The 17,814-nt window shown below is 33.6% G+C and overlaps 3 protein-coding genes across 7 annotated transcripts in view; 1 reads left to right on the top strand and 2 right to left on the bottom strand.

Moving 5' to 3' along the window:
- Positions 1 to 10,366, bottom strand: part of LOC106623695 (uncharacterized) — a 99,325-nt gene extending 88,959 nt beyond the window's left edge. For 3 of the 5 annotated variants that reach the window (XM_070107064.1, XM_036373578.2, XM_014243299.3), the window contains exon 1: positions 8,898 to 10,366. The gene's annotated coding sequence lies outside the window, so the exon portion shown is untranslated. The remainder of the gene's footprint in view (positions 1 to 8,897) is intronic. The other 2 variants (XM_036373582.2, XM_036373587.2) reach the window with 1 other exon arrangement.
- A 2,294-nt stretch (positions 10,367 to 12,660) lies between these two features.
- RpL35A (ribosomal protein L35A) lies at positions 12,661 to 13,787 on the bottom strand. The gene is made up of 4 exons (XM_014241564.3): positions 13,685 to 13,787; positions 13,133 to 13,354; positions 12,841 to 13,068; positions 12,661 to 12,770 (listed from the first exon to the last, which is right to left on the bottom strand). Exons 1-4 carry the CDS (start codon positions 13,775 to 13,777, stop codon positions 12,747 to 12,749), a joined length of 567 nt encoding a protein of 188 aa, XP_014097039.2. The 5' UTR covers positions 13,778 to 13,787; the 3' UTR covers positions 12,661 to 12,746.
- Positions 13,788 to 14,934: 1,147 nt separating this feature from the next.
- bocks (bocksbeutel) lies at positions 14,935 to 17,453 on the top strand. The gene has a single exon (XM_014241142.3). The coding sequence runs from the start codon at positions 15,100 to 15,102 to the stop codon at positions 16,927 to 16,929; it is 1,830 nt and encodes a 609-aa protein (XP_014096617.2). The 5' UTR covers positions 14,935 to 15,099; the 3' UTR covers positions 16,930 to 17,453.
- The last annotated feature ends 361 nt before the right edge of the window (positions 17,454 to 17,814 follow it).

Below are 17,814 nucleotides of genomic sequence, written 5' to 3'. Positions count from 1 at the left end.
CCAAAATATATTTATTAGCTAATTATATTCCCAATCCAATATTTGAGAAACTGTAAGCCTTTTCATATATAAATAATGTTCAAAGTTATCAAAATTTCCTACCGGGTTCTTATATATTTTTTATTTGGTAATATATTTGTATAAGTGTATATGTGTACAGCAAAAAAATCTATTAAGCAAATAAATCATTCTTCTACCCACAACACTATTTTTAGTTACAACAACACTAATAAGGACATAATTATAGTAAGGCATGATTAGTTGAGATAATAATTGCATGTGTTTATAAGCTATCCCTACATTCCATTAATAGTAGAAGTGTTTGTAATTCATTATAATAATATAAAGTGTGTAAATCAAAGAAAAAAATATTAAATTAAAAATGCTTACTAAATTACTTTCGATACTTAAAAATAGGAAATTAAACTATTGAAATCATCTTGAAACAGATTAATTAAATTTATGATTATATATATTTATTTTTTGTTTCTTTTAAAATTTGCTAATAGAGCCTTACTTTGTGCTGAGATTTATATATGTAAATGTATAACAATTACAAGTGATATGTTCTTACTAACATAAATGCAATGTTTTTGTTGTTCTGTTAGGTTGCAGGTAAAACAACGATTTGATAGAAATTGATAAATTAATTATGATTTTGAAATAGCTCTCAAATATTTTTGAAAATATAAGAATTTTAATTTTTTAAAAAAGGAACAAGGAACCTGCCTTCCTTTCAGTAATCAACAACTGATGTTATCCCGGGAATTACATGACCAAATACATATACTATGCATATACATAGAGAGATAGAGTATTATGTAATAACGGAATTGGTGAATGAAAAAGAAAACAAAAAAAATATAAATAACACAAAGGAAATATGTACATATGTCAGCATAAAAATACTCTGTTCACCGTTATTGCTATGTGTGGTAAGAGCTTGTACATTAGAGTACATACATACTTATGTCAGAGTACACACATTAGAGTACATATAATATCGTATACTTGTAATTTTACAAGTGTCATGCCTATCTTCCCAGTTCAGCTTTATTCATTTTATATTTGATTAAAATCAAATAACTTTGTGACTAGTCATGAGCAGACATATTATATAACGATGTTTATGAGCTGCCATGCATTATACTCGTATGGTTAACAAAATTGACAGATTTTGGTATTTATTAGCAAAATTGAATACCATAACACTGATGATAAGAAGGTATGTATGTAAACGAATGTATAAATATAAATATACATACATAAAAATCTGTGTATATAGGTATGTATGTATGTATATACTTACTCTTACTATCAGTAGGAGTGGCGTCACAGTTGCGCATATCTTTAAATTAATATTTGAAGAAAAGCAATTATATACAATACATATGTATATACATATGTACACATAAACATATATAATTTTAATTATTTATTAGTTATTGTTGATACCGCAACGAATTCCAAGTGTGCGTTTGAGTGGATAAAATAATGCACCGCCGTTTATTACAAAACTAGAGCTAGTATCCGCTATTTTATATGCCAACTCGTAAATACGAGAAGCTACATACATACATACCATGAGTATGTTTGCATATGGGCCATCACCGTTATGTATTAACTTTTAAACAGTGTTGTTGCGGCCACCACCACTATAGCCGTTAGTTGGCAGCTACTACATGCGCGTATAAATAGTTACCGCCAATCTTGCTGTCCAGCGGCAACTAAAACTGGCAGCTACTAAACTAGTTAGCAAGCCAGTTAGCTACCAGCTGTGTATGTATGTATGTGTATTTTAGCTGGTCAGACATCAAGCCAGCTTCGTCGTAATATTTTTACTCGCGGTGAGGAGTATATGTTATTTTAGCGCATGCGTGCGTCACTCATGAACGCATTTCGCCAGCGTTGACGCTCATTCATACATACTTACCTATTTGTATGTAGATATACACGTGGCGCTTAATATTATTAACAAGCAAAAAACTTGTCTTAGTTAAAATTGCAGTTTTTTTGTTTTTTTCCAATTTTTTTTTAAATTTTTTTTGTTTTCTTTTTTTCTTTGTACGCGTCTGTTTTGCCCAGCCGCCGTTCAGGCCCATTATCCACATATACTTATTAATATTATTAACTTGGTGTGTTATTTAATTTTATAATATTCAGTTTTTCATTTTTTTATTAAGGTATAAATACATACTTACATATGTACATAATACTGGTACATGTATGTATGTATGTATATTTACTTTGTATTTGCATAATTTAATCACTGGGGATTTTGTGGAGATTTTGAATATTTCAATAAGTGGTTTTTGTTTGCTTTTCAGTGTTAGAATAAATAATCTGCCAATTTAGAATTCGTGAAATAGTTCTTAAGAGAAATGTGTTAAAATAAACACAAGGGTTTGTTACAAGGTCAGAGTTGTATTTATATATACCTAACACGATATCCAAACGTGTCAATTAACTAAAACAATTAAGTTTTCAATTGTCTCATTAAGGTTTCTATTCATACACACTCAATTAGCACACAGTTAAGATTTGATGATGAAAAAAAAAATTTTGATTTGCTTGTAAATATTCCTAAGAGTAGAAAATAAAAAAATCATGTGTGACTCAATTTAGTTGGTTCTTAACAGAAATATTGAACTATCCGGGTCAAAATAATAATATAATTTAAATTTCCACGTGTGCACATTGTAAAGGAAAAAACATGAATGAATGATTTTTTTTTTTAAATTTACGAAGGCATCTACCATTATTTACTTATACTTTAACATATTTTAGAAAATGTTATATTTAAATACACTGAAAGTTAATAAACTTATTATATCTAAGGGTTGATCCGAATCGATGTATCTTACTTGTACAGCTGTTGGTTCTTTGTGTTACCTATAAACTACTAAAAGGGGATCAACAGATACTCATAGATCGACGAAGCATTTTGAGCTTACCACAAATATGTTAAGGCGGTTAATCTCAATCCCAGCTACTACGGTAGGCCCGCCGAAGGTATGTCTACCGAGATTTTCCAATCTCATTCTTGCAAAGCCGGGCAATAGAGAAGAAAGTGACTAGCTGGTTCCACCTCGCCTTCCTTCAAACAGCTTTGGCAAAGAGTGTTAGACAAAATATTTTGCCACACCTCGTGTGAACCTATTGGAAAGTGTCCAGTCAAGCCAAGGCTAAGAGCAACCTTCTAGTTGTTGACTGACTCTTGCCAAGATCACTGGAAGTCTATATGTCCAATGGCAGGTCGCTTCTATTTACTCGCGGGTGCTTCTATTTACTTTCCGAAGTTGCCATGCACTTCCCCACTCCGTCACATCCGTTCTGTCTTCTGTCGCAAAAGAGACTGTAGATAAAATGCTTGAGATTTGCTTCGACCTCAAACTTATCAAGAGCTCCGATAATCGACTCCAGCCGTACGCTTCAGGCAGCAATTAGTAATTATCCCTCGGGCAGGGAATGTTAAGTTTGCCACGAAGTTTGTCACACCCAGAACGAATCTTCGGAGAACGGGGCCATTAGCCGTTTATTTATAGCTACATATACATAGTTGCTATAAGAAATGCATTTTTGAAGCGTTATAGCTTGGGTGCATCCGAAGTTAACAGTTTTTCTTGTTAATATTTTATTTGAATATACAGATATGTAGTAAATTATGATATTTGAATCATTAGGAAAAATTGTTGACTTCTCTCCCAATGACAACAAAATATGTCAACCATAAGATGAATGGGTCGGGTAAGGGTAAGACTGATAAAATTATATTCCAATATAGAGTACTTTATTACTAAGAAGAATTGTGACATATTTTATTGAAATTTCCATGAAAGATATTAGTTTGAAAAACGTTCTACTATCAAGAAACCCTATAAAACACGTAGTCGATACTAAACGAAATCTGCTTGGCGCGCCGGCGTATGAGCTCAATGGTTCTATTGTCGATAGCGCATGCTCACCTGTAGAATTTATGTATATGAACTTTTATTTCTTTTGGTGATTTATTAATTGACTTGATTATGTTTTTGCCTTTTATTTTTCACTGTATTGTTCTAAAAAGTGGTTTTGCAACGTTCCACGAAACATTTTTTGCGCAGTGTTCATTTGACGATATACCTACACACATATGTAGTATATGAATCGGTTCATTCATATGTACATATTATTTATCTTCTCGTATCCTTGACAACGATTTTTATTTATTTGATCGCATATCTCTTAAGTCACCTATTGTTCATGCAGTCTTCACAGTTTGGTTTGCAGCATAAATGTGAATTAAATGAGTGAATACGTCGCGTATGTTTAGCTTCAAAACTAGTACTAGTCTATGCTATTACACGGCGTTGAAGATTGGAGTACGGTTTTGTACGGAGATTTTCAGAAGCTTTGTTAGCTTTAATCCGATTTTTAAGCTGATTACTTACAATATTTTAAATATTTATAGAAAAACTATTAATTCAAAAAGAATTCGAAAGGAGTTTCCCCATTAATACGCTGCGTTCTAACGTTCTGAACAGACTCAAGAGATCTTGATTAATAAAAATGTTGAAGAATAAATTTTACTTTGCACAACTGGTAAAGCAACTTTAAGAAAATGCTCCATTTAATATATAAATTAGAAAATGAACGTTGATTTTAAGGTGACTCTAATATCGAGAACGAAATGCAAACTTTTTTCAAGAACATTATGAATCATACGCTCAACAAAAAATAAAAATAGAAAAGTAGATACATTGAAACCTATAAACAAATAAGGTAGTTCTAACATCTGGCACAATTATAATAATATTTAGCACCAAGATGTCACGACCTTAGTAGTTTGCGAAATATATATACTTATGCCTCTTTCCACTTTGAGTTGTTTTCATGGATCGATCACAATTTTTAGTCAAGCGTCGTCTGCCTGAGCATGAATGATTTAAATTTATATCTTTTTCGATTAGTTTTTAACGCAACAACCGTTACGTGGTGTAACATGTTTCGAGAGCATAAAAAGTAGTAGGATCTGGACACCGGCGTCGTAAGGCATTGCAACTATAGGTAAATGTAGAATGAAAATCAATATATGAGCCGTTTATTTTAAAAGTGATTTAAGTCCATTTTAAAAAAAATTTAGTTAATGATAACAATAATCACAATCCTATATAATATTTTTGTTTTTATAAACAATTTAAGTCTAGTATCATTAAAATCGCTCTGATTTGGGGCACTTAAAAATTTGCTTGTTAGCAAAATGCGAACAACTTTATTTTGCAATTGGTTTAGGTTCACTGAAAGGAATAATTTTGATATGGAATGTCTTATGTTACAAAATTCCGAAAAAATTCTTAATTGCACAGTACAGCAATAAAATTCACTACGAAGCAGTAAAATTTATAACAGGAAAAAATTATAAATTGGCGTTCCTTCGGTAATATGGAAGTGTTTTTAGTAAGTAAGGAGATGTTGGATGCGATTTATAATAATATCACACATAATTTAAATGTTGAGAAATAATATGGCATAATATTTAATATTATCCTTAATAAATGATGGTTAGTTTAATTTTTTAATATATGAATTAATATTTATATTTAAATACATGTTTTTCTAATTACATAAATAAAAATATATATATGTATGTATATTAGGGTATGCGTTATTTTCAAAATTGATTTTTTTCTTCGCAAACGCCTTCCGAATTTTCACTTTTTTCCCTTAAAAAAGGAGCCAACGTAAACAAGCTCTTTATTTTCAATTGAAACTGTGCCTAAATTATTTTAGTTTTCCCATATGCCATACAGAAAAGGTCTACAGATTTTTCATGAAAACATACTTTTGAAAGTTTTACGCAACTAAAGTTATGCCTGAAATGTACTGAGCATTCATAATTATATAAATTAATTCGATTGTACCAAACTTTTTTAATTCAAAAGTGGTCCAAAGCAGTCGAAAATATAGTTATTGGTAGTAAGATATATAAGTCGATTTTGTTACAAGTTTGAAACACACAAGTATACACCAACTATTAGAATGTTAGTAGTTACACACAGCGGCATATACCTATATGCTTACATATGTACACATACAATAAGTTAGATTAAAGAGTGTAACCGCCTCAACAAGTTGCAAATCGCTAAAAAATATCAGTGCGCAAAGAGCAAAACAAAAACTGGTAGAATTTACAATTGCAAAAACCACAATAACAGCAATATTTAGCTGCAACTGACAGCCAGGCGTAAACATAGGTACATATACATGCATACATACGTATATGATACACACCTACAAGCATAACAGCATACATGCATATACATACAGACATTAATATCTGACAATCGATTTGCCGTTGTACTTGAATTTATTCAACGCGCCGGTGCATTGCAGTACAAAGCCAAACAGCATACAGCATATATATACAAGTACATATATGTATGTATATCTGAATTGAAGACCGCTCTAGCCACGAGTTCTGCTGCCACTCTTTAAAGACCTAGTATGGGAGTATTTTCATATAAATACGTATATATACATAAGTACATATGTATGTATATTTAAAATTGATGAACTCAGCAACAACAATCCCAGCCCTGCAGGCGCGTCTTAAAACAGACGATTTGTGTATTGTACATAATGTATGTAAGTACTTATTTGCAATCATCCCACTTCCGATTTCCACAACTATATAACTGCATGTTAATAAATTCACTTACATAGTATATACCACATATATACCCGAATCAATGATTGCCAACCATATATCGAACGAATGTTTAGTTGAGTCCTTTGATGTTGTTGTAATATTTATGCTCTTCCTTCCTTTTGTTAATTACAGCTTATCCTGTTTGGCCCTTCACTTATATACATACTTACATAATAGTGTTCACAAACATACATGTGTATGTAGGTGATTTGTTGTACGAGAATGCAATTCACTTCTCAGATTGTTGTTGGCTGATTGGTCCAAATCAATTGGCTTGTTGCAAGTAGGCCGTATACTGCACATATGTACATATATGTATATTCACGTTCTCAGGCATACTAGGGTGGTACAGTGGGTAAGAAGTGTGTAATATCTAAGTACAAGTCCAGTAGACACAAGACTTACCGAGCAAGTCAATAATGAATATTTTTATGCTAAGCAAAGCAAGCAAAATGGGCATATGTTCGAATAGAATAGATAAAAAAAAAACTTAAATAATATTTTAGTTTAAAACTTTAAAGCAATTTCAGAAATCAACTGCAAAATCAAATGGCTTAAAGAGCTTGAGGAATTAAAACTTAGAGAAATCCTCGTTCATGTCATAAAAACCAATCCTGCTCTTTGCTTAAGTATTTTCCTATACGGATTGTTTTGATTTTTCATGAGCCAAGCGATATATCGAAAACTCAACCACATTTAAGTTAAATTTGTGATGATTTCGTTTCTATCACAAACAAGTGTCTCTTCATTTTACTTATGCGTGTCTTGTTAAAATAAATACAGAGAAATAATTATTAGCTCCTTTCTATACTCTGACCAGGGTTTATTAAATGATCAGCATGACGAACTGAGCCGATTTAGCCATGTCTCTCAGTTTTGAGATATCGATTTGTTTTGCACACATTCTTTTCTCCCCAAGAACCTACTCATTTGTCGGAACGGTCAACATCGACGCACTATAGCATATAGTAGCTGTCATACAAACTGGACGATCAAAATCAAATTCTTATATGGGAAATTTTCTTATTTGACAAAATATCTTCACGAAATTTGTCATATATTATTGTCCAACGCAACGCTAAAATCTCCGGACAAATTATTCAGATCGACCACTTTTGCAAATAGTAACCATGCAAATTGATCTATCAAAATCATGATAAAGATCTTCGTAAAAGATATATTTTCCTTATTAAGTAACTTTAATCGAAGGTTATTTATATAAAAGAATGTCGCTAAAAACAACTAGCCAAACGATTTCCGGTGAAAGCAAACTGTTGGCCGGTTACGTTTTCAGATTTACATGTACATATTTTTGCTTAAAGAAATGCACCTGTAAAGGGTATTATATCTTCGGTGCAGCCGAAATTTACTTTTTTTCTTATTTTGATACAAATTACCAAAGTTAAAATATTAAAATATTTAAGTAAAAAAAACAAAAACTATTTTCTTTGTTTTTTTAAACTATCGCCAAAGAAATTCAAAGAGGTCCACTGTCCAGCCAACTGTGCATTCGTATCTCACTTAACTGCGGTTTTTAATCATTTTTTCGGCAGGCAATAATCATTTGCTTGTTGCACTGCTCACAAGTTGTTTTTGTACAGTTGGTTGGTGCAATGCATGGTGTGCTCGTCGCACCATCAAAGTGGCGACATTGACTTCAATTTGCGAAAATTGATCGGTGTTGCTGATGCAAGTGGCCGGTTCAAGTTGCTGTGGTTGCCAATTTTTCTTATTTTGTAATTTTGTGTTGTGTTGTTCTGTCATGCAACTTTAGCAAATCGCTTGTTGTTGCGCACTGAACCACATACATACATACTTATATAGAAGTATTTGCGGTGTACATGCACATTGCATATACATACATATAAATATTCATATGATATGTATGGAATTATATATCTACATATATGTATGCATGTATGTACGTATTTAAATTGGTGCATACTGGTTATCCTTTGGTAGCAACTTCTCATTAATGGCTAATATTCAAGCGCTTTAGTGTTTGCTGCAACATTTTTGATGAACTTGTTTGAACAAAGAGTTTTTACTATTTACTTTTGTTGCTTCAGGTGAATGAAACTAAAATTAAGTTTTAATATACATATATAAACATATGTATGTGTATAAATTACAAAATTAAATGTGTATGTACATCATTAACTATTGATGGCATCACATTACATTAACTGTAAAATGGCGTTTTACTCACCAACAGCGATAAAGTTGCGTTGCGTTGTGTTAATATTTCCACATTCTCATTACAACAGATAAATTCCGCGACAGAATTCTTTATTATTACTTTTTTTTGACACTTGTGTAGTGCATTTGCATTTACTTATTTGATATTTTAATTTCACAAAACTGTATTTCCACTTAAAGCCACAGCCACATATGCATATGTACGTATGTATGTGTATATGTGTTTGCCGACTTTCTTTTTAATTAAAAATCAATTAACCTTTTGAATTAACTGCGCAACTTTGCGTGTCATTGAATTTGCAACGGATTTTAATGCAACAGAACGTATATAAATATATGCATATGTACTGTTGTATTATATGTACATGTAGGAAGACTTGTTCGTCGGTAGCGTTGTTGTTTTTATGCAGCAAACGAAGCTTTTGCACTTGCCGTTGACACAGTTGTTGTAGTTGCCTGTACACTTTATTTTTTCACTTTTGTTGTTATTGTTTTTTTCCTAAGTTTCGGAGTTAAATCGTGTTGGTTCTTTAATATTTTTGTGTTGTTGTTGTTATGCCTTCAATGGAGATACTTTGTTTATTAGCAGTTTTTCGTTTTTCATTGTTTTGCATTTTTTAGCGCAAAACTATTTTAACTTATTTTGTTATTACAGATTTTTCTTTTCTCGCCCCTGGCTTTTGTGGCTTCTTTCATTGGCAGAGCCGCACACAGCAACACCTACCTATTTGAAACATTCACGCTATTTATTGGGGAGCAATAACCGGTTTCTAGCAACAATAAATGCACTCACATGAACGACCGACCGTATGCATGTATATAAATACAAATATGTATTTATGCATGTGTGTAGAGTATGTAAATAAGAAGGTAAGCCAGAAAACCAAGTAACGAATAACGTTAGAAAGCCAAAAATAAAATAAATAGGTAGGTGAAAATAAAAACACAACGTAACGCGTTTAGGCAACGGTTTTGGGGGTAAGACTTGTGAGCATTTTGCTGGTAGTAAGCAAAATTCCAATGTGCGCGCGCCGTGACAACAAAGAATGCTGCTGTATCGTCCAGGGATACGAGCACAACATACAAAAGAGCGGAGCACCGATGGTCTGCCAGCAAAAATCGCTATGAAACCACATAAAATATTTCTGTAGAAGTTGAAGCTTGCACTGCACACTAATTACCTTGTAATAACAATTATTTGCTTTGAACAGATGCAGTTTTCTTGTTTACATTTCTTTTGTCCTGCTATTTGCTCAATTCACTGATTTGGTTGGTGGCGAGCACACATAATGGTTTGCGTACATAAAAGCAACAGTTGCTGGCGATATTCTGTGCGGATTTTATATTGTTTCGTGCGTATGACGGCTTGCAAATGAACGACAACAATCGGATTCAACAACTCAAAGAGAACTGAAGCCATGAGAGCGCGTACAAGTGGTGAAGTACCTGTTTGATTCAATAGCTCTGCAGCTGGTGAGCCAGCTCAGCGGTTGGCGCACTAGATGGCTAGGCAACTAGCTGCTTAGTGGATTGGTGACTTACATTGGAAATGTAAACTGGAAATGAAGGTGTGGGTATTGGAATATTTCGAATTGGAAGAGTTTAGCGGAAATGGCCGCTAGACGGTAATTACAAGAGTTAAATACCAGCTTTTTGCGTGGAAGGTTCGAAATGCCGAAACTTTGTAAACGAAAAAAATTAATTAACATACATAATAGATACATACATGTATGTATGAATGTACATTTACATGTGTATATGTATGTTAGCTATTCTGTGTATGGTAGCAGTTTATTGCTTTTTGTTTTATTTGCAGTGTAGCAACGAGGAAATTAGCGTTGCCATATGCCTTGCATGGTTAAAAACAAACAAATTAAATTATATGGTATATGCAAATTAATTCAATTACATATGCAAATATTGTAAAATAGGATACCTAAATGTTTACAATCAACAAATATTAATTATAATAAATATAATTTACACCAAATCAGTATTTATGTATGTGCTTAATAAACAGACTAATCAGAACGGAACTTGCTGGTTTTATATCCGCTATTTTCTTGTTAGAAAATTCGAAAAGGAAGTAGCATGCGATCTTGATGCTGAAATGGAAAAGGAAACAAGTCGATATTCGTTGTTTTTTTTTCATAACGATTCCCTAAATCATATTGCATATTTGTACACAATTTTAAGCTTCTTATCTCTCAGTTATTATATTACTACCCCCTCCTTAGCTCCACTTCTGTTGATCCCGATCCCGTCCCGTGCAATGTTTGTTGGGTAAGGGGAAGGGTCCCTTATGATTTTATACTTTGTTTTTATATGTTTGTTTGGTCCGGGTTCTACTGGTCTGTTAAGTTTTGGAGTTCTCTTCTCCGCTGCTGCTCTCGGGATCTTTGGGGTTTCATGATTTTGGCGGCTATTTCGCACAACTCATTTCACTTAGCTTTTGCTTGAACCATTTGGGTTACTAAGTTTTAAGGGGTTGGGTCTATACCGAATGCACTCTTGAGATATTGTCTCTCTTGCTCATATTGCGGACAATGGAACAACGTATGCTCTACATTCTTAACTGTCCCGCCCCCTCAATTATCGCATATATCATCATTTTCGTGTAGGAAGCGTTTCAAATATGCTTTGAAACAGCCATGCCCTGTGAGAATTTAAATTAAATAAAAATTTACCTCGCTGTGTGGGCTTTTTAGCCATGTGTCCGTTTCAGGCTTTTTAGTATCTTTGGCTAACAAGGGCAGCAATTACGAGGGCAACATCTTCTGACACTGTACGAAAAGCTGAGCGTCGGTAAGATTTTGTTTCGTGTGCTTTTCCCCATACCTCGCCACCGTATAGAGCCATTAGTAGTTCAGAAGTCTTTTATTAAAGTAGCTTACGATTATTTTGTAAAAATATAGAGGCACGGAGAAACTTTTTAGGGCAGCCAATATGCTATGCCAAGATGTTGAGTTAAAAGCATTTTTAACATCAAGGGTTACAACACCTTGCTAGGATATGTGTATGTGGGCATTTGGTAAAATAACTTACGTCTCCTCTCGCCCCAGCACCTTGATTAATTCAAAGATTATATTAGGGGTCAGGGAGACAATGTGTTCACTGCTCAAACTTGGGAATCCGAAGACTTCCCTCAGTGAGTGCTACGCATTTAATTTCAAGCAGTAAATTGAACGCTTCTTTATATATTTTTTTACTTAACCAACTCTGCCAAAATGTCTTTAAAGAGCTATGTTTATAAATGCTGATTTATGATATTTAATTTGTATATGAAATATGGAAGTAAAGGCACTCAAAACGAAATCAGGTAAAGGCAAAAAAGTAGTCCCATCAAAGACCTAGACTAAAGTATATATTCAAATTGAGCCGACTGTATTTTAATAGCCGAGTCTTCGAAACCAGATTTTTGTATAAGTATTTCCAAGAATTATTTAAAGTACAGCGCAAACGACCTTAAAAAATATTTGGAAATAAATACATAAAGCACACGGCACGGCTCCCACGACAGCCAGTTAGTCGGTTTTTTCGGCGATCTAACTCAGTTTAGAGGAGCAGCAAAAATTAGCAACATACTTATTGGAACACTAAATTTTCTCAGACAAGAACAATTTTATGAACAAGCATATTTGATTTCTTTGTATATTACATGTGTAGCAATCGCTGTTTTGAACAGAATACTTAACTGCTGTAGATTATACTGTCTAAACAAAACGTCTTTTTTTTTTTTGCCCCACCTCATCCATTCCCATAACACTTCCAGGTATTTTTTTAAATTTAAAGATAATTTTTTATTTGTTTAAAAAACAGGTTTGCAAGTCAGATTAAAGTTAATTATTAACATAATTACTTAAATTCTCGATGGATACAACATCTGCAAATAGAAAATACAATTATTAATAAAAAATTATTATCTTAATTCAAAGTTTCACTTCGACACTTACAATGCGAATGCGGTGACCCATGGCGTGACCAGGCAAATTTCTGTTGAAACGGGCACGCACAGATCCAGTGTTTCCATGCAGGCGGGTCACTTTACCCCAGATGGCGCGAATTCTGGTCTTGCGTTCTGGGTGTTGTGGCACGCACTTCTTTGTCTTAGCTTTGTAAACATACACACAACGCTTGCCAATGTAGAATTGACCGTGTTCCTTTCGACGAGCACCTTCAATCTATCAGTTAAAAGCATGTATTATTTATAAATACTTTACACCTTCATTCATTTGCAATACATACCTTCAAGATAGCCTGGCTTTCGTGTTGGTTGCGGAGACCACGCTTGTAACCAGTGAACACTGCCTTGGCAAAAAGACGTCCATGACGCTTATATTTGGGTGCAGCCACGGGAGTGGTAGGCTTCTCAAACTTGGGGGCTTTAGCTTTGGGTGCCTTAACCGCCTTTGGAGCTTTTGACGCTGGTGCAGCAGCGGGTTTTGCTTGTGTGTCAGCCATTGTTAACTACAATTTATTGAGAACAAATATGTAATTTATCACATTTAAGTTGAACTCCCTAAATAAAATATACGCAAGTAGTCGACCACACTAAAAGCAAACACTCTCCCAATCTGTATACTTATGCACAAATCAACCACTACACAATTGGTAATCACAGTAAGAATTTTAATCCAAGAACATCACAATTCTTTCAGTTGCTTTCACATAGCCAACTACTTGCGCACACAGAAAAACATTTAATTTCTCGTTTTCAGTAGGCATTTTAACGAGTATGAAATGTTTTTCCATAATAAAAAATATTTTAATCGAGAGATATAAAATTCGCGTACGTACCGGAAACTTGACAAATGGAAAGAAAGGAAAAGAGAAGGGATGAAAGCACCAAAGAAATGTCAAAATCACACATTTGATGGAAATATTTTCCATTCATCTCAAATGCCTCAAAATAATCCATTATAAGTGTGATGCCATTTATTTAAATTTGGTGTAATGTTGTTGATTGAAGATGTCATTTTGACTTAAACTATTTTTCACCTTGGTATCTTCGCGTAATAATTTTAAATATTTTATAATATAACAGAAGTTCTATAATTTCAAAGATATATTTTAAAAGTCAGTAAGAATTTGAATATGTAATTTGACTGAAACTATATATGACAAATAATTCCATTTCAATTCATAATTTTTGGGCCTTGTACACAATTTCTTTTGGTTTTAGTTTTTCAATTATCGCATATTTTTTATCCTACTTGCGTTAAACATATCGCGAAAACAATTTATTATATAGGCTGTGTGCTAAATGGTAACATTTTTCGCTGTGTTGAGTTGGGGTGAAAAATTTTCCAATGGTGTTAGCAAATTTTCCTATGGTGTTTTGCTGTGTCTATTGGAAAGTAAAATTATATTATTGAAGTTCAAAACAAACGCAATTGCATCGTTTGGGTGTTTGGATTTAGATTATTAAATATATTGTAACGAACACGGATGAAAGAATAAAATCGAACAGACGATAAATTGCCAGAAGCAACTATACAACAAATTCGTAGTTGCCAGAATGTTCTAGAGACGAAGTTTTGTTAAAGTTCTACTGTATAAGGGCTGCCGGATTGTGTAGCTAACACAGTTCTAGTTAGAGTGTTGTCGTGTTAAGAGCAATTGATACATAAGCAAGAAGTGGTAAGCTCGAATAACGAGCAATAATTGAATTGGAATTTTTCTTTAACATTCCAGTGATCGTACTCAAGAGTGAGTTACAAGGTAGACGATTTATCGAGAAATCCGTTATCTCGAAATATCTTAATATGTGTGTAAATAATTTTGATAAAAACGGTAACACTTGTTTAATCTTTTAAAATGTCATATCAAAAAGAACTGAACCATAAGGGGATTCCCTTTTCTATACAACTTTTATATAATAGTGAAAAGTAATACTTTTTGAAACAATTAATATTGATCTTAAATGCAAAAATTTCAAAAATAGGGCCGCTAAAATTATTTGCATACCAATTTAGAAGTAATAGATATAAATGACATTTTATATATTAGAAATGACTTATACCTTTTTTTGAACTTGGCAATACCGCTAATATATCTACAAAAACAACAATAACAAACAAAACAAAACCATTTCACCATTCTAAATAAAAGTTTTGTGTTGTGTAGTTGTGTTGTGAAGTTTGCCTTGCTAATAAAAGTAAAGTAGCACTTTAACTTGGTAAAACTGCGTAGTAAATTTATTTAATACAAATATGAGCAAAAAACTTGATCACCCAGAGCTGCGTGCACAGTTAGAAACTCTGAACAACAAAGAATTGCATTACAAATGCGTTGAATATGGCATGAATGTACCAGTTGCAGACTCAACACGCGATGTCATCATACGCAAATTAATAAAATCGATCACCGGTGATACAAACTTAGCATCGCCCAAGGCCACTAAAAAGCAAGTTGCTTCGCCAAGTGAGCGTCGGAAGACCGTAAATGTGACTGTGCACGTATCCAGCGATGAGGAAGAAGCGGGAAGACAAAAGCAGCGATCAGCAATTAAAAATAAAACACGCACCCAGTCTCCAAAAGGCCATAACGTAACATTTGATACAGCGCTGAATAATAATCGTGATAAAACTGAGGCAACAGCAAGAACGGTACAACAAAAGGCCAAAAGTGCTGATACAAATGCCAATATTGGAATTGGATTTGGCAACAGGGCAAGAATTGTGCCTCTTGAAGTGCATTCTCCAAATAATATTAATCACGATTTTGATGAAATAGAAATTGTCCCCAGTGATCTCGATGATGGATATAAATCTACTTCAACAAATTTGAATTTTAGTCAAACACGTACTTATGGGCAAGATCGAAGAGAGATCCCTATCAGTAGCTACAAATCATCATTACCAAATTTGGGATTTAGCCAAACACGCACTCTGAATACTTCTCATCAACAAAATGACGCCGAAATACCAAAACAAGGATTCTTTTCAACTCCGGAGCATATCACTAATAGACCAGTTGGTTTTTACAGTTCAGGATCTCCAACTAATTCTTTCAATATTGAAAATATGGCCAGTCATTCATCGACACTTGGTAGTAGTTTGGGAGGTTCATCATCATACTCAAAGGATTTAGTATTCAAACGTCCAACAGCACTTTCTAAGTCTAATGTAACTAATACCACTTACAATCAGGCGGATGCACAACGTTTATATCCACGGTTACCAACTGATTTGCCCACGCCCTCATTGTACACAGCTTCTCCGCCGCCTATACCGGATTCTCATATGTCTACTAATTTTGGTCGAGCGCCCTCTCTGACAAAGTCAGGGGTGATGACGACTTCATATTACCAGGAAATTACACCTGTTAAAGAAGTAAAACATTTTGAAGTAGAAAGTGATGAAGAGCCCTCGATAGATGGTGCTGGTGATCGTAACCGTAAAACCATGCCTGCCACTACCAATTACGATCGAACTAGCTACGTTGCGGGCATTCAACGTGGCTCGGAAGCGCATTTGCCCTTTGAACCTCATTTAAATATATCCTCGCGCTATGCGAGCGCTCCTTTGAACAAAGAATCATATATTCCAAGTAATACATCACCCAAAGCACAGTCGTCACCAAATGTGAAACGCTACTCTACAGTAGCACGAGCAAATACTAGTTACACACGCAGCGTTGATGAACCTGACAGCTGTTCGGAGGGTGAACAATTGTCCGGCGATGAGATATATGTACAGGACAGCGATGAGGAAGAATACTTGTCTGACGGTAGGAAAATATACAGCAGCTATGGCAGCAATAAAATACAAGAGCGCGTACCATATCGACGCAGCAACTCAGGAAGGCTAAGCGCATCACCGCCCAGTCCACGTTACAGTTCAGCTGCAATGGGACGACACTCACTGAATGCCGACGACGATGACGATGATGTTAATGCTTCGTTAAGAAACTTTCTAACGACGTTGGATCGCAAATATCATATTAAACAAATGTTGTATATGTTTGCCGTATTCGCAAGTGCCGTGTTTATATATGTAGTTTTCTTTGAGAAGACTGCAGTTGGTGAAGACAGCTCTTGATGTGTAGGAAATGTTAGAAGAATGAAACTACAAACCGGTCGTTATAAATTGCTAAGCTAAATTGACTAGTTCGAAAAGTAAAAAAAAATATTAACTTAAACTTAAATATTCACGTACATATAAACTTAGACCATCAAAATTGCTTATATTCAAAATTAGTTGTGTAATATGTTATGTGTAATGACAATTTAGCTTTTTCGTATAAATAAATCTAATTTTTGTATATATGATTAAAAAGTAAAGATATAAACTTTTTTCGTTAGCCAAATAAACATAATCGTAAATAAATAACTCTATCTACATAAATATTAAAAATAATACTCAAATCCAAAAAAATATATAAATTAAGGTGAATAATTCAAGGAGAAAATTACAAATTTTGTTTCATTATGTTCTTATTTGCTGTTAATTCTTTTAAATACATTTATATATTCGTATTTTTATCTGTTTGTATGTAATGCACAATATTTCGTTTTTGTTCAAAGTAATAAAGCGCTAATACGCACGCAGAAAGCAAACTCAAATGTGTTTATTATTATTTTAGTATTGCTGACGTCATCGATTTGTTTGGGACCACTCATTTCAGCAATATGCTACTTATACTACGTCATCACAATAGAAGAACCGGTTAACGTTTTAAGATGAAAAATGGACGATAGCAAAATTTTAATTTCCGATTTTTATTTATATTATTTATTCATGACCTCCAAAACTTTTACACTGAAATGCATTTGGTATGTACATATACTTATACATGTGCATGGATTAATTTAAACGTTCCGAAAGAAAGCATTTGATGAAGATTTCTCCATAGATTTTTCGAAATCATCAAAGAATCATAGACACTTTCCAAACGATTTGTACGAATCTCAAAATTAGAATTTT

This window comes from Bactrocera oleae, chromosome 2 (assembly GCF_042242935.1).
Source record: "Bactrocera oleae isolate idBacOlea1 chromosome 2, idBacOlea1, whole genome shotgun sequence".
In the NCBI taxonomy this organism is placed as follows: Eukaryota; Metazoa; Arthropoda; class Insecta; order Diptera; family Tephritidae; genus Bactrocera; species Bactrocera oleae.
The sequence above is the reverse complement of the archived record's forward strand: the minus strand, read 5'-3'. Positions and strand labels throughout refer to the sequence as shown.

Excerpts from the sequence above, each read along its gene's own strand:
- RpL35A (XM_014241564.3), bottom strand. The coding sequence starts at position 13,777 with ATGGAAAATATTTCCATCAAATGTGTGATTTTGACATTTCTTTGGTGC. Across the intron at positions 13,355-13,684 it reads TTCCATTTGTCAAGTTTCCG|TTAACAATGGCTGACACACA; the intron begins GTACGTACGCGA and ends AATAAATTGTAG. Across the intron at positions 13,069-13,132 it reads AAAGCCAGGCTATCTTGAAG|ATTGAAGGTGCTCGTCGAAA; the intron begins GTATGTATTGCA and ends TTTAACTGATAG.
- bocks (XM_014241142.3), top strand. The coding sequence starts at position 15,100 with ATGAGCAAAAAACTTGATCACCCAGAGCTGCGTGCACAGTTAGAAACT.